Raw genomic sequence first — 20,766 nt, 5'->3', positions numbered from 1 at the left:
AGGTGGGGGACACTGCAATCCTTATCATATTTGATCTAATCTACTTTTGATTTTATTTTTTTAGTCTCTTAGTCCCAAGTTTCTCTTTTAATGATGGTGATTTCTATGTTTTAACGTCTATGACCTAACAACAACCTATTATTAATTTGGGATATTTACTTTTATGTATCCATTTTGTGTCTTTTTTTTTCTTTCGTCTGTGTCCGTATAGTGAACAAGCACACGCATATGTGCTACTGAGTTGTTGCACAATACTTTGCCCTAACCAGAATGAAAAATGCATGAGTTTCCAGTGCACATTGGATGTGCTCGGCTTCTGTTCCTGTTTAATGCAGTAGCGACTACTGCAGCAGGAATAGCGCAAAAAATAGAAAGCAGCTCTGCATACACTCCTTTACATACATTTTACATGAAACAACCATGAGAGAATCTTTCAATTTCATGTTTCCTTCTTGTCTTTTCTTTATTTTCGCAGATGAAATCACCAACAGTTTCCGTCGCTATGGGCACCTGGTGGTAGACTGGCCCCACAAAGCTGAGAGTAAATCCTACTTCCCCCCTAAAGGTAATAGTAGGTTCTCATACCATAATCTCTATTTTCCCATCAGACATCAAAGTGTAGACCAATAAATATCACCTCAGGTGCATCGCCATTTTGGAGTTTTGCAAAGATTCGTATTACGCAGAATCCACGGATCATGCTGGGCAACCTCAGAGGTGTTTGTTTATGTTAGCAACCACCTTTAGGCATTGCACAGAGAGACACATACAGCGTGTAATGACTCTATAACTGGCCACCAAGAGTTTTAAACCCAGAAGTGTTTGCTCGAGTGAGCACCTGAGGAGTGTGAAAGTTTTTCGCCTTTCTGCACAGGCTCTCGGGTGTCATTTTCTGGCAGCTGATCAGAGTCGCGCCTCCCACCTCAAAGCCTCTACATCACTCCCTCTGGCCTGGGAGCTACAGTGTGTCATATTAGGGAAGCTATTAAAGACGCTCTGGAAATAACTGACATTCCATAGGCAGATGGTAATACGCTGCATCTGGAGGACCTGCAAAAATCTCTGCCAATTTATCCCCCACTCTCATTTTTCAACATCCCCCTCTCTTTTTTAGCTTGGGAGGATTATTTTGAATAGGCTTGGGTCTACTAATATCCAAAACCACGGGGGGAAAAAATGCAGCATCCTTTTAGGGGAATGAATGAGCTTAGGATGCCGCCATGTAAGGGGAGGAGACATGTAGGACTGGGGATCTGTGTAGAATTCATCTCTTGCTCTAATTTTAAACCACACTCCCAAAACTCAGAGAGAAACGGCTAAAATATTCTGTTTATATCACACTCTCTGTATTAACTGGCAGAGGGAGCTTGGACACATGCCTGGTGACAGAGATTTTAGCACTAATAGCTCCGGGCGTGAGAGTAAGAACACACACGTGTGTGTGTGTGTGTGTGTGTGTGTGTGTGTGTGCATCTCGCTGTGCGACGAATGATTTACAAATGTGGGATTGGCGTCAAGAGGTCATCTGCCCTTTTCCCCGTGTTAAACGTCCTTCCAAGCTTGACCGAATGGAAGATGGCTGTCACTTTCCGCCTTGATTCACATTTAACTGCCGGGAGTATGTGACTACAGTTATGAAAGCGTTTTGGTTCAGGGATGACTCATATTGTGGCCGAGACTGAATTTAGGGGCTGGGTAACACTCTCTTGGTGCAAGGAGAGGGTTGGAGTAAGGACAAACATGATCTAGCTGTGCTCTTTGTTCCTATGCTGTAACGGGTCTATTATTGGCCTCTCTGTTTTTGACACTTTGGCCATGAATTACAGCACATTAATGCGTTTTAGATTTCAATTAAATTTTTAGTTTCTTTGGTCACCAGAGAAAAAACCCCAAAACAAACTGCATGTATAGAATCACCAGTTAAATCTGATCAAAAATGCTTAAAGAGTTTGAAGTTACTTTGACTACCATGTTATTCTCATGGCACTTTTATGGAGAAGGAATATTGTTGTGGTTACAGTGGATTCAGAGACTCACCGTATTTTTTGAACAATAAGGCGCACCGGATTATAAGGTGCATTAAGGGAAACAAAACAGTCAGATAAGTCAAACTTTACTCAACTCATTCTTCTTGCTTCCTCCTCTTCCGTACCATTGATCCATTAATGTAGAATTCTCTTGCAGCTGCTCTATTGCCATGTTGTTGCAGTATATTAATGACTAACCTCGTATTGTGGATGGATTATCTCAGTTGTTCTCGTAACTGAAGTTTGGTCCGTTTACAGCATCCTGCTATGCGATTGCATTTGTCCCTAACCATCGGGAACCCCCACGTTAACTGTTATCGAGTCAAAAAACGTTAGCATTCATCCTCCAGCTTCACTGTTTATGTTATGCTAACATAGCTATGTCGCTAGCGATCACATAGCACATCATTATATACCAGCTAGCCCAATTTCAGTAACCCTACAAACGTCACTGCTTTTTAATTTTCTGTCTTTATTTATTTTGGGAGTGATAGCAGAGCCGTATGTTTTAAGTTTTTCAGAAATCACTCAGTCAGAACATGCTATATCATGTTTAGGTGGAAACTAGCGAGCTAACTTCCTGCTAACTTCTAACTCTGTTAAATTGAATAAATTCTGTTTTCATGGATGCCTGGATGTTAAACTTAATTATTACATGTGGTAAAGCAGCAACGCTGATCATAAAGGATTTTAAGTGCGCCTTACAGTGCAGAAAATACGGTATGTTAAAGAGGCCTTTTTAGTTTGTTCAATTATCACCTTATTCTGGAGATCACTTATACATTGATCTCTAGGATGCTATCCTCAGTACCAGAGGACACATTTACCTACTGGTTACTATAGTGCAGTATCTGGCTCTTTAAAGACAGACATACCTTCCTTAACTTGCATTTATCAGGTGGCCAGACACAGGACCCCAAATGGTGCACTGAGTTAGCTGCATGCCTGATGTTCCACATAACAGTTTTAAATAGATAAAAGGTAAATGTTTGTGTTTATGATGCCCTTAAGCGTGCAAGCTCTTACAGCTTTATATGATACTGGTATTTTGCTTTTATGAACTAAATGGAACATCCCTGTTTGATGCCGTGTTTGTGGGAGGGGGTGTGAACAGTAAGCTCTGGTCAGTGCGGGGCTGCCGCTCACACCCTCTCCTGTCGCCTAAACACTGTCATCACTATTGTTGGCAATGAGCTTCAAATGTTAGGGAGCTATTTCTGTCTGTGACCGGGGATAAAAACAGCAGGAGGAGGAGGAGGAGGAAGGTGGTTGTTGTTTGCATGGCATAGCCTGAGCACTGCAAACATACTGCTCTGCATCCTGTAGTTACCTTGTGCCAGACTTGTTTGAATGTCATCTACACCCCCCTCCTTATCTAAATGCTGAAAGGCTGAAATAATGGCAGCAGGGAAGTGCTGCAGAGGTACGCCAATACTCAGGGCTTGATTTATCTTCTCGCACTCGTGTGGGGATTATATCCAGTGAGTGACTTCCTCAAATTGAGATGATTAGCGACGCTTCACTTCGCCGCTCCTCTGCTCTACCGCCGACTACTCTGCAATTGCTTCAGAGCCTCAGGGGCCTGTATTTGTTTTTAGGAGAGCAGATGTTTGTGTCCCCCTTCATCCATCCAGCCAAGCCCTCCTCCTCCTCCTCCTCTCCCTCTACTTATTCTTCTCCTCCTCCTCCTGCTGTCAGCGGTCTGTCTCGTTACATTTTGTGTCAGAGTCGCAGCCTTTCCTCTCTCACAGCACATATAGCGTACATGGAGGTTTAGTATCTTCTATCCTTTGCATCTCATCCAGGTCTTTGAAGTATGTGCACAAGAGCACTGTTTGTGAGAGTATTAATGATAAGCTCTGGATTTAAATGTTCCCATTAAAGCCAGAGAGGTGCACACTGTGACCACGCTCGCTCAGCTTATCTAGCCATCACGGATTGGATTTCAGCAAAGTCAACATAACTTTGAATTAATGAGATAATGGGCAGAATAGGATTGCACTGTATGACTTTGATGTAGCAGTGGAAAGATGTTGGCGCACTGCTTAAAGTCCGAGCTCACGCTATCAAATTCAAAGATACGAAAGCAGATCGAGTAGAAACTAGTTCAGAGAGCAGTCATTATGGAGCCGTTCTTTAAAAATAAGAGAGATGTCGGCATTCGTTTTCTATCGACGGCTGAAAACAACGACTGTTGTGACTTTACTAAAGGTTCCAACTACTTCTCAGCACTTTAGCGTATTCATATTAGCTGTGCAGACATGAAATTGTTATCAGTCTTCCCACCTAATCTCCCAAAAAGGTCAAACTAGCAGCTCACGTCTTTCGTTTTACTCCACAAAATGTCATCCTGTTGCCACTGACGTGACACTTTCTCTCCACATGAGTCAATCAGCTGGCTTCCTTTGCTGGAAAGACTCGGTCCTGCGTGAAGTCATCGGTTTGTCCAAGAGGGGGCCTTTTGTTTGTCTGTTAACTGCGCTCTATAGGAGGAAAGAAATGCTGCTGGTGTACATATTCTCACCCCCCACCCCCAGTCCGCTCGCTAGACAGTGCTCGGAGCTCAGCAGCAAAGCCCTATAAATCTCAGGCACGAGCCAATGCAGATCTGTGCTCTCCTCCCGCGGCATAAGCCTCTGCACTGCGCAAGGATGATGGAAAAAGAGAGAAATCCTCAGCACCATTCAGATGTCTGAGTGTTGGAGGGGGACAGAGTGGCCAGGGGAATCTGCGCAGGCCACTTTAACAAGCAGCCTTGGCTGAAGTATTATTTTGATTGTGACATGTAGAATTATGAGGCTCTTATTCTGGTGAAGCTGTCCAACCACGGAGGTCTAGTTTAGGACTCTATAAAGTTTGCATATTGTCTTGAATGTGCAGGGTTTTTTAACGGGATGTTTGCTGAGAGATTTTCCCCTCCGACAGGTGTAATGATGTGACAGGAGTTCACGTATTGGTTGCAGTGCAAAGTGGGGTGTAGCAAATAGAAATGACTGCATCACTTTTATGTCTTTTGCATCAACTCTACAACTTCGTAACCGGGCACATTAAAGCAGGAGCTTCCCATCCGCCTCAGCCGCCTCAGCTATTTTAAAACTCCCCGTTTGTAAGGCAGCCATTCATGCACCCTCTCTCCCTTCTCTTCCTACCTTTTCTCACTTTTAAAAAAAAAAAACCTCTCTCTTGCTCCTCTCCCCCTCCTCCTTCTCCCTCTCCGCCTCTCTCTTCTGTCCTGGGTCATGGAACACGTTGTTCCCTCCTTCAGACTGTATGAGCTGCTGGCTAGCTCTGCCTTTTCATGCCTCCCCCCCTCTTGTGCACGACTGCAGTTGCCTTTTTTTTTCTCTCTCTCTTCCGAGGGGGGAATGTCAGCACTAAACCACATGATTTCTCCCAATGACAAACCCTCTTTATGTAAGCCTGCAACCCAGAGACAGGGGGTCTTATGTCGGGTGATGATGAGGCACGTGCAGGAAGATGGTGATGCACAAAAATCCTCTTTATGTCATGTCTGATTGTGCATTTCCTGTGTGTGGTGCGGACGGGGATTAGCTCTGTAAGGACCAGTTACAAAAAAGACAGAGATTAGTTGGTCGCTTCAAGCAGCTGATTTTAATTAGTTTTGCATTATTGTTTTGCTCACAGTGGTACAGTTTGTTGTTGGGGAACACATCATAGCCCCGCTGAGCTTATTAGCCTGCAAAACCAACAGCTAAAACCCTTTAATTAGTGAGGTCCCCTGGGGTTATTTGCATAACGCTTAGATGCATACAGAGACTTAATGTTGTGTACTGCTGCTGTGCTAGCAAAATCTGATATTTATCTAATTGACATACTGTTAATACATATCTCATTTTTAAGAATTTGTCAGAAGACGAAATGAAAAAAAAAATCATCTGGGGTGTCTTGGAAAACTCTCCCCCCCACCTACCATCATTTAGTGATGAATTTCGAAGTGAAATTAACCTGGAATTGTATTAAGATTTGAACAAATAAACCTTAATGGATTCATCTGATTTACTTTGTAAATCCCTAAATAAGATGCAATACCAACAAGTTAACTTCAGAGGTCACGTGGATTAGTAGTATAAACCGGAGCCAAATGACTCTTTTATTAAAAGAACATGGAAAGAATATCTCACCCATATCTCAGAGATTTAACGTGGATGCGAAAGGTAATACTGATATAGTGGCAAAGTTCCACAGTGGAGATGGGAGTATCGGTCCATAGATCAGCATTAAACTGTCCATTTCATGGAGTGGATCTATATGGAAAGGTTGCCAGTATGTAAAAAACATTTGGAGTTGGAAAGGGTAAGTGGCAGATTGGAAAAAGTTTTCTGATCAGACAAGACTAAGAGCTGATTTAGACTCGTGCGGGGAATCTTTCTAGGGAGGTGCACATCAAATAGCTGTAGATCATAGCGTAGGGTTTCAGGTGGGTCTGACGTTACATTGTAGCCCACTGATTCATAAATCCCCAATAAAGCATAACTTTTCAGTTTCAGTCTGCCAGAAAGGCCAAGAGTGTCTGTTATCAGTAGGACAATGGCCTTAAACACAACTCTAATCCCACATTGGAGTGGTTTAAAGGTAAAGCTCAAACTTTAGTGCAATTGAGAATCTGTGGCATTACTTGAAGATGCTGCTTTACACCAGTACGACTCATCTGACTTGAAAGAGCCGGAGCAGTTTCACCTTGGAGAACGGGCGAAAATCCCAGTTGCCAGATGTTTTAAACTGAAAGAGACGTGCCCGGAGAACCTTGCAAGTGTACAAGGTGAATTCTTAAACACACTCAGGTTTTCACCATGAAAGTGGTAGACATGCTGTATTGCAGATCCTGAGTGTGGTGTCTACTGACCAGTTTAAGTTCCAACACAGTTTTGTGTTTGGTGGCTTCTGCAAAAATGCTGCTTTTGGGTTCTTTTCAGTATTTTCTGCGCAGTCACAGTTTTCTCGCTCTTCAGAGTCATCAGATCACAATGCTGAAGCTTCATACACTGCGTGGAAATCTGCTGCAGAGGCTGATGTCAGGAAGATGCAGTAGTCATCACTGCTAGAGGGAGAGCAGTGCCACATCACTGCGATGGCGAGACGCGTCACATGCATCAGGGCACATGCCTCACGTTCAGTCGACAAAAACCCTTTCTCCTAAGGACAAACACGCATCTGCTTACGCACCTGCTTTTTTTTCCCAACTTACCTTTGAGACTGGCGGCCGTTTTCTTTCTTGCATTGCTTTTATCCCCCCTTCCCTAATACATGCACGCAGATGCATCTACACACCACAGTGTCTGCTGAGTCAGACCTTTTTTTTTTCTCCTCCAGTTTCTGCTTATCTAAACTGTAGCAACTCTACTCAGAAATGTTGAAAGATCAAAGTCGCATTGCCACTCATGCATTTGTCCATGTCAGTGTGTATCACTGGGTTTTGCATATGTATACGTGTTAGGGTGATACGATGTCAAAGATAATTGGGTTTTCACTGGAACAAATGGCCTTTAAAGATACACAATAGCTGAAGTGACTGGAGTCGGAGTGTCCTCCGGTAGAAACCCACTCAAACTCCTCAGACAGCAGCTCGTACTCCTCTGACTCATGGGTGCCACAGGTGTTGCCGTGTCCTTTCTGGCATAAATAGAGCAATAAATGAATAAGTTAGTGTTATTCAGAGGTGACTGTGTGGCATTATCTCCTGCCTTTTTTTGACTGATGTGCTGCACTGAATATTTACCTTTATCAGTTTCAGACATGCATCCTATATTCATTATCCATCTGTCAAAAAAAGTTTTCTTTTTTTTTGTCTTTTCTCAATATATGGCGCTCATGATGCTCAGCCTATAAATCAGATCTTTGTTGCTCGTTATCCCCGTAGCACCGCGTGATGGATGTACCCTATTGGATTGGGTGCCTGAAGTGGCTTAATAGCTCTGACCTTGGATGAGGTCTCTGCTCTCCGTGCTAAATAATTCAGTAGTACAGAGTGACTGTCTGAATTGCTCATTCTTTCTTTCTGCCTCTCAAAGACATCACCAAACTCTCTCTACCTGACTCTGGAAGATCTGCAGTGCGTTAGGCTGATCAATTTTGCATGGTTCCTTTAGGAGTGAAGCACTCCGTGCCATTTAATCTGAGGCTGTGCAGGCGGCAAGGTGCCTGGAACATCTGAATGTCTCGTATATGAATGCAAGGCTGATGAGTATGGAAGAACAGGCTGCAAGGTCATCTGTGCACGTGGAGCCCTGCTTGTCTGAATCTATGAATAGTTCAAAGGAAAACAGTATGGGGCTTAGTCATGGGATTGTGACACAGTATTTAAAAAATAAAGTCTGATATCCATGAATTCTTGCCTTGAAGACAGACTTTAAAGTGTCATGGTCACAAGGTTGTGACTATTAAACACAGGAAATGTAGTTTCTGTGGAAACTCCTTTTTTCTCCCTTCCTGTAAAATCCCTGTTTTTGTTTTTCCTTTTTAGGCTATGCCTTCCTGCTTTTCCAGGAAGAATCTTCTGTTCAGGCCCTGATTGATGCCTGCATTGAGGAAGATGGAAAACTCTACCTGTGTGTATCCAGTCCCACAATCAAAGACAAACCAGTAAGTTTAAGACAAAGTTCTTGAAATGGTACAACATACTTTGACATGGCTACCACATTTCCCTCCATATTTTCCTGGGGTACATGTGTTTTCTTGAATTAATGAGAGTTCACTTCTTTAAATTGCCCAGACAGTATGCCCACGGTTCTTAAAAAAAGTTGATTCTGTTTTATTCATATAGTGCCAAATCACAAGAACAAGTGTGTAACTGTGCCTTATACTGTAAGGTAAAGACTGTGAACTATACAAAAAGCCTGAACAATCAAACAACGCCTTAGACCCTGTTAGAAAGCTCTTGGTGACAGTGGGAAGGAACAAAAGACACACTGTCTTTTATTCAAATGCAGCCCTCTTTTTAAAAAAAAAAAAAAAAAAATTTATAAAAATTTCAGCCCAACCTTAAAAGTAGAGACGGTGTTTGTCTCCTGAATCCAAATTTGGTGCTGGGTCCAGTTGATCACCAAAAAAAAATTCAAGTGCCATGCTAGTGGGCCTGTGAGGTTAACAGTAGTGCTTTGAGTCAACTGCTAAAATTAGCATGCTGTCTGGCTCTCAGTGCCAATTCCAGCATGTTTATGTGTTTAAGTTTAGCTGGTTAACCTTCTTATTTTAGCACGGACTCTCTGGCTTCTAACATTAAGCTGTGTACATTCTATATGGAAAAAATATAAGTTATGTAACATTAAGCTGTGTATATATCTATATCTATCTATATATATATATATAGAGAGAGAGATATATATCTATATCTATCTATAGATAGATATAGATATATATTATATATCTATAGATCTATAGATAGATATCTATATCTATCTATAGATATATATCTATATCTGTCTATATCTATAGAGAGATATATATCTATATCTATCTATAGATAGAGATCGATATATCTCTCTCTCTATATCTATCTATAGATAGATATAGATATATATATCTCTCTATATATATAGATAGATATAGATATATATCTCTCTATCTCTATCTATAGATAGAGATATATAGAGATGGTGATATATGTAGATATAGTTTACTTGTATCGAGATAAACTGTGTGGTGTGTTGTTCAGACGAGAGCTGTGGACCATTGATTTGTAGAAGATTGAGGGCTACTATCTTTCTAATTTACTCTGGATTAAACTAATGTATAGTTAACATAATTGATTGATACCACACTGCTATCTAGTTAAAACCAAATGCACAACCAGCTTACCACACAATGACTTCTAAGTGGGAACATTTCATTTTTCTTTTACACAAAGGTCCAGATCCGTCCCTGGAACCTGAGCGACAGTGACTTTGTCATGGATGGCTCCCAGCCTCTGGATCCCCGCAAGACCATCTTTGTTGGGGGGGTGCCACGGCCCCTGCGTGCAGGTAAGTCAGAAATATGAATGAGAGGACATCTTTTTTTTTTTTCCCCCACCAAGCTCCCAGAGCCTCTAAATTGGCTTCATAACATTGGCTGGCATGGAGCTCAGAGGCTGGTGGCTATAATGAAAGTTCTTCCTGTGAGAAAACAATCCTCTACTTGGGTTTCCAGGACGGAGGCCAAGTGGTCATCACGTTAAGAATTCATGGTGTAATGGAAGGCTCAGTCTTTCTTTTCTTGGGCTAAACATTGCTGGCTTGTCTGCAATGTGACCCCCTGCTAATTACACCAGCAGCTTGAGTTGAGACTGCTGCTCTGATGCGTAGTGTAGCAGGGCAGATTTTTATGTCAGACACTTCTTTTGCTTTTTCAAGCGTAACTGAAGGCTTTCAATTTGTAGAACAAACTAAACTCAGAACTTGCAAACTCACAGAAACTCCCGAGAGGAGTTTGCGGCACTAATCATCTCTCTCCCCGCCCCCACCTCTCTTCCCTTCCTTTCTCCGCAGTGGAGCTGGCTATGATCATGGACAGGCTGTACGGAGGTGTTTGCTATGCTGGCATCGACACGGACCCAGAGCTCAAATACCCAAAGGGAGCCGGCCGCGTGGCCTTCTCCAATCAGCAGAGCTACATCGCTGCCATCAGCGCTCGCTTCGTTCAGCTGCAGCACAATGACATCGACAAAAGGGTGAGTGAGTTCGTGAGCTTCGTTCACAGCGATCCCTCTTCTGAAAGAGAGCAGCGTCTCGACCACAAGTGAGGTTTTCACAGTCATTCCTATGGCGAGCTGTGGAGCTGAACTCTGCTTGAGTCCTCCTCCATGTATCAGAGCTTTCATTATAGCAGGGATTTCAGCCAGCTACCCAACATAGCCTACAATAACGAAAGGCCATGCCTGGATGTGTAATGACTATGGCCTTTGGCTGAGTCCGACACATAGGGATGGTTTAATTATAGTAGTTCCCTATACATGTATATCCACTGGAGCTGTGCTGCTGGGTGGTTATTTTAGGCACGCCGACCAATTGCAGCGGGACAGATCGTGACCGAGGGAGACTGGTTGTCAGCCAGGAAGCTGAACCTCTGCAGGGCGGGACTGTCCAACCCACCTCGGCTATCACCATCTATCTTCAGTCGGGGGTTTATGGTGTCTTTATTATGACTAGGACTGTGTGCCGAAAATGCCACTTACAGCATCAAAAACATTCACACGACAAAATATTTATTTTCATGTCTTTGAACCAGATACCTAGCAAAATGTCTTCCTTTTATGCGGTAAATAGATGTCCATCTTACATTTGTTTTGTTTTTTTAGGCATTAGGCTGCAACAAAAGGATTTAAGTTGAAAGAATTAAGAGTTTTGAAAGGATTTATATTCACTGCAGACCACAGACAGTGGAGCGCATTCTTGAAATTCATGTTCAGTTGTGGTGAGAAACTAGGATGCCAGCTGGTGCCATTTTCTCTTCGTCCTTTTTCTCGCCTTCATTGTCTGTGACTCACTTAACTGTAAATGGCTCTTGATGATAGCACATGTGAGCTAATTACCTCTGGTCAGCTCTGTGTCCACCGAGATGAAATTGGTGTTTAATGGCCTGGCAGCCTGGCCGTTTCTTTCTGGCTTTCTTGCTTTTTTGTCTTCCGTGAGCTCGTTGCTCTCAGCAGTGGATATTCCACTGTAGCTGCTGCAGAGTTTGGCTAAGCACGGTCTCCCACTGCTGAAGGATTTGATAACCTTTCATTTTGTGGCCACACTATAACAAGGTTAACATCCACCTCTGCCTGCTCGTACGCTGAGGCGTCTCCATGGTGACTGAGCTCTCATTTCTTGTCTCCTGGCTTCGTGGTCAAACTCATTATATTGGTGGATGTCCTGTTTTATTTTAGAAATTGTCAAACAGATCACAATGAACGGGGGTTCTGGACTATGACTTAAATGGGCAACACATCTGGAGAAAACCAGCTGTTATTCTAGCACAGTTACTGTGCAAATCACATGGCTATGTGGGTTGTTTTTTTGTTTTTTATATACACAACAACAAAAAACTGGAGGAAATGGAAAAAAAACCTGCAGCTCGCATACTTTATTTTTAATGGCCAGTAGAGGGCGCCTTCTTTGGTTGCAAAAAACCTGATAGTATAGCAGTCTATGCTAAAATGGCCCTTGAATCTTTGCTCTGTTACCTTGGTAAACATTTTCCTGACTTTATGGGCTCAATCACTACTTCACTGAATAAAACACGACATCAATTAACTGATCAACCTTTCACTAGTCTCATATGGTTTATGTTTCATGAACCAGTGGGAGATGCCATGATGGATACACCCATCTTTTATACTGGGAATCGATGCAGACTGTTTAATGGCAATGGTAGATCTGTACCAATTGTTTGACCCCACACCTGTGGAAAGGATCATGGATGTAGCCTGGAGTTATTTATTGATTGCTTAAAATCCATCAGTGACTCATAGCAGCCCTATTTTTTGATTATCATGCAATGACACCCAGAGGACATGGTAGTTTCACCGAACCGGGCTTCCGTTTCTCGTTGCTCGTTGACGGGGAGGCAGCTGCAGCTGATCTGTTTTATCAGGTTTTCTTGATTTGTCTGTCATTTCATATCTAAAAATATCTGTTCTCATTCATAGTGATTGCATTAGCTGGTTTCTTTTTCTTTAAAACATTGTTGAGGCTGAAAGATTATGGCAGCAGTCGCTGTGAATACAGTATTACTGAGGCCTTGTTTTTTGGATATGATAACCTAAAATGCTGATTTTTGTATTTTTTGGCCAGGTGGAGGTCAAGCCGTACGTCTTGGACGACCAGATGTGCGACGAGTGCCAGGGGGCACGCTGTGGGGGCAAGTTCGCCCCCTTCTTCTGTGCCAACGTCACCTGCCTGCAGTACTACTGCGAGTACTGCTGGGCCAGCATCCACTCACGAGCCGGCCGAGAGTTTCACAAGCCACTGGTGAAGGAAGGGGGCGACCGCCCTCGACACGTGTCCTTCCGCTGGAGCTGAGGGAGTTGGTTGAGTCCAAGAGCCAGCCCTGCCTAACCCCCCGCCCCTCCTCCCCAGTGAACCCACGCCAACCTGCCCCCAAAAAATCCTCCTGCAGCCCAGGACAGCGCTGGAACCCTCCTCCCCAAAGCCCCATCCATCCACCCTGCATCCCACAAACACCTCATGATAAAAAAGGCAGAAGTGATACCATCAAACACATGGGACTTTCTTCACAGCACACAGCTCTGAACTCATCGTCTAGTGTTCCCCCCGACGATGAAGCTTTGTGGGGGAATTGAAATGCGAAAGTCCATGAGCTTAGAATTTGCACTTTGGCACAAAATCTTACTAAACACACACACAAACACACACGCACACAGGATGGTATGTTAGGCCCCTGGCTACTTTTAGTTCCCTGTTCTGTTGACTAGGTGGTGCGGTACGTCCTGTTGGACCTCCCTCCCCTTTACTAACACAGAGGTGGGACCATGCAAATATTTAAAATATACATATATAAATATATATAAATATATATATTTTGTTTTGTACCTATCTATACATCTATAGATAATTTAAATTTTACGTAAAAGGAGCATGCACTTATTTTCAAAACCTGTAGTTATATTGCCCCTGATTTAAGAAGAAAAAAGAACTACCAAAGGCAAATGAAATTAATGCATACAGAGGAGCAAAATAGGTGGCATAAGATGTAGCAAGATTCAACAACTACGCAGTAGTGTGGAGTTAAAAAGAAAAAAAATAACACGGCTATATTCGCTCTCCATTTTGACTCTGAAAATATTAATACCTCATATGCGCAATCAGATCAGTTTGCTTTCTAGGTCTTTATTTTTGATAATAACATTATTTTTTAGTGTTATGTAAATGTAATGCTGCAATAGCTTTGCTGCTAAATCCATGGTATAAACAGATACCATAACTTTATTCAGGCTAGGGTGTAAAATAACAGCAGATGTAGAGAGAAGCACCTGGTGGGGTTTTTTTACGTTTTCTTTTTTTTCCTCCTAAATTAAATGAGAGCCGTGGCAGGGGGAGGGGGCGCCCCCAGGCAGAGACGGCTAACTTTTGTGTGTGTGTGTGTGTGTGTGTGTGCGTGTGTGTGCGTGTGTGGGGACCAGGCGGGGGGGATGGGGAGGGTCGCCCCCTAACTGCATGTTTATTTCAATCAGGTTGCTGCATGCAATAGACTTTTTCAATATCACGTCTATTCGATTCTGCCCATGTTTGCACAGCACACTACAGACGTTTGACTCACACCAAACTGGACAGATACAGGGAAAAGCTGGTCAGAGGAACCAGAGGGTTCCTGCACAAACAGGCATCCAGATATTATGATAAAAACCTTAATAATCACAAATCCAAAAAAAAAAATGTAGGATTACCATTAAAACAAAAAAACTGTCTGATAGGTGAAGTACTTTTTTCCCTTTTTTGCAGTGATTGTTGATAGAATTGTGCAATTTTTTATACAGTACGTAGTTAGGTCTGAGTATGCCTAGAACTGTGATTCGCTTTAACTGTCGTCAGTGTCCGACATAGAAGTCCTGTGAAATGTCATAACTAGTGTATGCACACGTATATATGTTCTCTTGTAGACACACCTACTTGCACACACGTACACACACACACACTCTTGCACCAGTACACACAGAAGTCTCTCACATGTGTACTCGGACGGCTGTCGATCTTTTTTTTTAAATTATTTTTTTAAATGCACATTAACTGGGTCCGAGGAGACGCAACCAATGTGAGCTTAGACTGAGAACTGAGTTGAAATTATCCTTTTATTTTTTCCACCATTGAGAAAAAGCGCACGTTTACGTCCCAGAGTGCAACCAAAGAGCTCACGTGTTCGACTTTGTTTAACAGAGACCACCTGACACACGGGATGAGGAAACTGGACGGTACGTGGGCGCAGCAGATCGGATGAGGAAACAAAAAAAAGAGAGAGGCGTTTAGGGGCGAGGAGTCAAACTTAACACTGAAGCTACTGGACACTTGAGAAACTGAGCCCTGCACATGCTCTCGCTAAATGGGAAGGGGTAGGGATGGGTGGGAAGGAGGAGCGTTGCCGGAACATGCAGATGTGCAAACTGGGATTACCACATTTATCCAGATTTTTATTTTCCTGCAAAGCTTGAAGTAATGGACCTGCTTAAAAAAAGAAGAAAAAAGGTGGAGATATAGATATATATTTTTGTTTTTATCAAAAGGTTATGGTGCAGTTTAAACAGGAATGGGCGGGTAGGTGGATGCAATGCATAGAAACTTTAAGTATTGACTGCTGAAGACGGGGAGGGTATGCTTTTTTTTTTTTTTTTTTTTTTGTGGGAGGGTGGGCCACATTACACTGGTTTTAGCAGTTTTGTGGACAATCTGAACGGGATCCTACATCATTGCGAGTTATCGTGTGTTACCCCTTCCCCTTAATTCCGTGAGTTGTGATTGGCGCCCCTGCAGTCCCTCTCCTCTCTTTTCATTTTACTCAGTTAAACTGTGTGTTTGTTTGTTTTTTCACCAAGAAATCGAAACTAAGCAACAATACCTTTTTTTCTTCTTAACTGAGGCTAACCATGAGTAATAATAAGCATCCCTATGAAAGTGAATTCTGGGTGTTTTTTGTGACATTTCTTTCCCCACCCAGAAAAAAAAGGTTTTCTATGTTTGTTCCTTCTCTATAATAGCTATTTGTTATGCACTACTCTTTGTATCTGACCAGTTTTCAACAGTCAGCTGTTCTTTTTGTTAAAAGACAAAAAAAAAAGAGAGATAAAGTGTGCTTTCTGACTGACAAGATCTTTTGCAATACCTCAATTTTGAAATATATTAGGAGAGAAACAGATATTTTCTAAGTAAGTTTATTCAGATGAGAAATATATATTAATTTAATTCTTCAAGAGAAATGATTTAACAGATGGTTGATTTTTCTTTTTTAAATCTTATCATGCTTTTTTTAAAGTTTGCTTTTATTTTAAGAATTAATTATTTTTATTTTTTTGGAAAAAGACAACAACTGAAGGAGCTAGAGCTTTATACTAATAATATGTAGTTAGTGAGAGTCTACTTTATTACAGTGGCAGCGAGGGTGAGCGCCCCACTGGTCGAATCAGTCGAAACATCGGAGGGAGGAGAGCTCTTTAAGGAAATCGAATATAAGGTGCTCAAAGAGGAAAACGACATATATTTCCCACCTTTTTGTATATTTATAATCAATCATTTACTATGCTGACTAGAGTTGTGAAAGAGATCTTCTGTTCGTTATTTTTTTAAGAGAAGTTTTTTATGTTTCCTAAACGTTTGTGCTCCCTTTTTTGTTTTTGTAAGAAAAAAAGAGGGAAAAAAGAGCAATCCCGATTCGTTAGCCCGACGAGAAAGACTTGTGAGAGTCACGGCTGGAGGTAGAGTGAAAAGAATGTTATTTTTACCACAAAACAGACACAAGTGTTTTCACCTGTAACTTGATCTGAAGCCCCCAAGGTGCATCAATAGACTGGTGGCCTTCTATTCTAGCAAGACTTGAATTAGTCCCTTTTTTTTTTAAAGGCTAACAACCTTGATTCTTTGTCGTAATGTGCAATACTGTTTGTACTGTTTGTAGAAAAGAAGAAAACAAGAAAAAAGAGGCATAAATCTTTACTGCAGAATTATTTTCATTGCAAGCATTGTGATTCACTAAAAATCATTTTCTACTGTGTATTTACCTACTCTACCTGCTAGTACCTTCCAGTAGTAATGTAGCCTTTGTACTGAGAAATTTTCATTATTTTTAGAAAGTTTTGCTAAAAAACAAAAGAAGAATTTAAACATATTTGCATATTTTCATTTTTATTTCATGTTTTTTCTTTACAGACTTATTTCTCAACCATTAATAATTATTTCTGGGGGAGACTTTCATATCTGGTCAATGTCATTAATATTATTTTGTATTTTTACTTGGAATAAATTAATTTTTATTATGCTAATTCTTTAAAAGTTTATTTTTTTTCCATTTGTTCACTTTTTCATTTTTTTGGAAGCTATGAAAAAAAACCCTTTGTAATATTGTTACTAAAGTGTCTCGTTTCTTGAAATGCTAAGCTTTATGTGTTATAACTTGCTGATGTTGCTTACATTAGTGTGAAAATGATCTAAAGATGAAAAAAAAACCTACTCACAAAGAAACAGATTGGTGGTTGGTGATGTTTAAGTGATTCGCAATGTAAACAGATGAATGGGCAATAAAATAAAAATGGCAGAATGGAGCATACATGTAGTATGTTGTGATGTAATTGTGGAAGATGGATGACACCACTGACCATTTACTGCTATTGCTACTCAGTGCTATGTTCCAGTAATTGCTACTCATTAGCTCACATACTTTATTCTACTCAGCAGATCCTTCTAAAAACACACCAGTGACACATGCTGTACGTGGTTCAGTCCCCACAGAGCACACCAGTGTGACTGTATTTAAGTATGAATGTAAACGTAGCTGCACTGTATGATACATATAGAAATTGGAAGGAGCATGTGTGACCTGTACAATATTAATCATTTATAGCAGGCATGGGCCTAATGTGGCTGCTCTCTATATATCTGTACTTTCACCCTTTTTCCTGCCTTGAAGGAAAGAACGGTTTGACGTTTGAATATTTTATTTGAGAAAAACTGACTCCTGTCTCTCCTGCTGTACTCATCAATAAATATGGAGGCTGTTAGCTGAACCAAGCATTTGCACATAACTGCAGAAATGAATTTGTAAAACTGCATCTCGTTCGATTTTGTTCTTTACAGATTTGTTAAGGAGATCGTATTGTAACTTGGTGAGCTTTAGTGGTCTGAGGTTAGAAGTTTTTTGGGGGCCAGTTTGCTTTAAGCTGTAGTCATTATGTAGGGCGAATCAAAAAGTTGCTTTTTTCCAGAATACAAAGAGGAAAAAGTAAGAATTTTGAGATTTAAAAAAATGATTTTTCAGAATTTTTCCGCCAAGGATGTGGATTCATGAAATCTAAAAAACAAGAACAAAAAAACAAAAACAAACAAACAAACAAACAAAAAACATAATTTTGAAAATCCAGAATTCTAAGAAAAGTCAGAATTCTCCCCTTTTTTTTCTTCAAAAATTCTAAATTTTCAGACTTCATATTAAACATTCTCACTAAATTCTCAGGATTCTGAGATTTCAAAGATTCACAATTATGAGAAAACTCTGAATTGTATAAATGTTCTTTGTTTCCTTCACTGGCCCTAATCTTCCTCCTTACAGTTACGATAAGTTAACTTTAGCTCAAAAAAAGACTGGAAGCTCAGAAATGGCAACCTTTATGTTGTCTAGAGCTAGCAGAGGCTGCATGTCTAAAGCTCACCAACATCGAGATTACGTTTTATCTCAATAAACGGCAGAAATTAAACATTACAGTGCTACGAGTACTTTCATGAACTGCTTTCTTGGCCTGAGGTATTGAGTTCCTGCAGTTGTGTGCAGGAAGTAGTCCTCCAACACGGTAACAGCTCATCACTGTGTCGGTTTAAGCATTGTAGCTTTTTAAGAGTCAAACAGGTATTGTAGCCTTCCTTAATAAGGCTCAATGTCATTGATGTAGAAATTTCTAAAAGCGATAACTCCAAAAATGATGGACTGTTATGTATGACGCCCATTTTTAGGAACACAATGACGCTTAAAAGGTTGTTTTAGGTCTGCCTACTGTACAGAAAGTGGATTACAGTCAGAAACACCTAAATCACTAAATCAGTATTGAGCAATCAAGCATGATTAACTATCATCAAAATCACATTTCAATTATGTTTGTGTACAACATAATTAATACCGTTATTTAGAATCATGTGTAATGATGGGTTGGTCACATATTTCTTATCTTTCCACATTCCTGCAGCCTACACCCAATGTCCATATTGCATCCAATTATCTTTTCTAAAATGTTTACAAAAGTATAGTCCATACACAAAGTATACACATAAAAGAACACCAACAATCAAATAATGAGCAAGCATGTGGACACAGTGGGGTGGAAAAACTCGCTCTTAACAGGATAAACCAGACCCAGTGAGGGTCAGCCATATGCCACATTGTTGGGGACACACTGGGGTGAGGGAAAAGAGAAAGTAAGAACAAAACAACCAAAGAAAGTATGGTGAATTTACAAGAAATCAAATGTGATCTTTTTTTTAAAATTAAAAACAAGGACCGCTCAACCTGACCCAAACACTTGAGCAGTGGTGTATATTGTATATTGTGTGTTGTATGTAGTTGTATCTGATCAGAATTTTGTCACCAGTTTTAAACAAAGTCGCAACATTTTAGCTCTGTCTGCAAACAAAATTGAGTTGAACAGTTCCAAGACTGACAGCAAACTCTCCCTAACTCATTCATTTTCTCATATTAGTGGCTCCTATGTGTTTACCAAATCTACATTATGCATGTTTATTAATTTGTCACACAGTGGCTCGTGGTTGCTTACAGCCTGTATCTGTACTTCACCAAAGAGGCGTCATTCAATCCTGCCAGCTGCCTATCGTAGGAGCATTTTAAGAATGACAGACTCCACCTTTGCTCATATCTATTTAACAGTCTCTTCACTGTCCTGATACTCCTATATGATCTGCTGTAATCAATAACCACGCACTATCATTAAAAACAGCTCAAACGTTTGAAGTCAGTTAGGAAAATCTTGCTCATAAGCATTTATAAACATAAATGCTTATAGATCTGTAGATTCAGGCCTTTCTTCTTGAAGACGTGCAGACTGCAACGCTGTCTCCAGGTGGAAAACAGGAGTGATACACCTGCTGTCAGGCCTGCAGCTATCAGGCTTGTGATGTTCTCGTCTGTCTTAAAGTGGACAAAAATTATTTTTTAAACTGGCACAAATAATTTGTGTGGCATCTTATTTGATGCAGAACACCTGATTGTTCGGCAAATAGCTGGAAATGGTTATTTAAAAAAACAAACAAAAAAAACCCAACAACCTTGGCTGCATTTTTAGATAAATAGCTGCAAATAACTTTCTTGCTTACAAAACTTGTGTATAGGTTTTTAAAATTTACAATTTATATTTGCATTTCAAGTTAATGATTCATGAAACATGTTTGTGGTTGTTACTTTTTTCTGCTCAGATTTTATGTTTTTTGTCTGATTTTAGATCATTTGTGTTGATACAATATGACATGTGAGGTTGTGCTACTTTTTTAAAAAAGTAACAAGTAACTATAACTAATTGCTTTTTCAAAGTAACTTGCCCAACACTGTCCCTCACATATTATCACACATTTCCATAAATTGGCAAAAATATTACATTACAAAATGCATCGAAAGAAAATAAAGTGGATTCTTACCATAGAGGCCAGCTCAAGTTATATTATGAAAAAGAAAAAAAAGAAGAAAAAAAAGAAAAAAGAAAAGAAAAGAAAAAAAGAAAAAAGAAGAATAAAAGGGAAAAAAAGAAAAAAAAGAAAAAAGAAAAAGAAAAAAAAAGAAAAAGAAAAAAGAAAAAAGAAAAAAGAAAAAAGAAGAAGAAAAGGAAAAAAAGAAAAAAAAGAAGAAAAAAAAAGAAAAAAGAAAAGAAAAAGAAAAAAGAAAAAAGAAAAAAAGAAGAAGAAAAGGAAAAAAAGAAGAAAAAAAAAGAAAAAAAAGAAAAAAGAAAAAGAAAAAAGAAGAATAAAAGGAAAAAAATAAAAAAAGAAGAAAACAGAAAAAGAAAAGAAAAAGAAAAAAGAAAAAAGAAGAATAAAAGGAAAAA

At 40.3% G+C, this 20,766-nt stretch overlaps 1 protein-coding gene across 8 annotated transcripts in view; it reads left to right on the top strand.

The window, feature by feature from the left end:
- The window catches only part of cpeb3 (cytoplasmic polyadenylation element binding protein 3), a 44,388-nt gene extending 26,615 nt beyond the window's left edge, over positions 1–17,773 (top strand). For all 8 annotated transcript variants that reach the window (XM_085183467.1, XM_085183466.1, XM_085183463.1 and 5 more), the window contains 5 exons: positions 476–565; positions 8,509–8,627; positions 9,892–10,006; positions 10,511–10,692; positions 12,800–17,773. In XM_085183467.1, coding sequence (XP_085039593.1) covers positions 476–565; positions 8,509–8,627; positions 9,892–10,006; positions 10,511–10,692; positions 12,800–13,027 — 734 coding nt within the window. In that variant the 3' untranslated portion in view covers positions 13,028–17,773. The remainder of the gene's footprint in view (positions 1–475; positions 566–8,508; positions 8,628–9,891; positions 10,007–10,510; positions 10,693–12,799) is intronic.
- Positions 17,774–20,766: the final 2,993 nt, after the last annotated feature.

The sequence above is a fragment of the Neolamprologus multifasciatus genome, chromosome 13 (genome assembly GCF_963576455.1).
Source record: "Neolamprologus multifasciatus chromosome 13, fNeoMul1.2, whole genome shotgun sequence".
NCBI classification, from domain to species: Eukaryota; Metazoa; Chordata; class Actinopteri; order Cichliformes; family Cichlidae; genus Neolamprologus; species Neolamprologus multifasciatus.
Note: the sequence above shows the minus strand (reverse complement) of the source record. Positions and strands in the feature narration are given on the sequence as shown.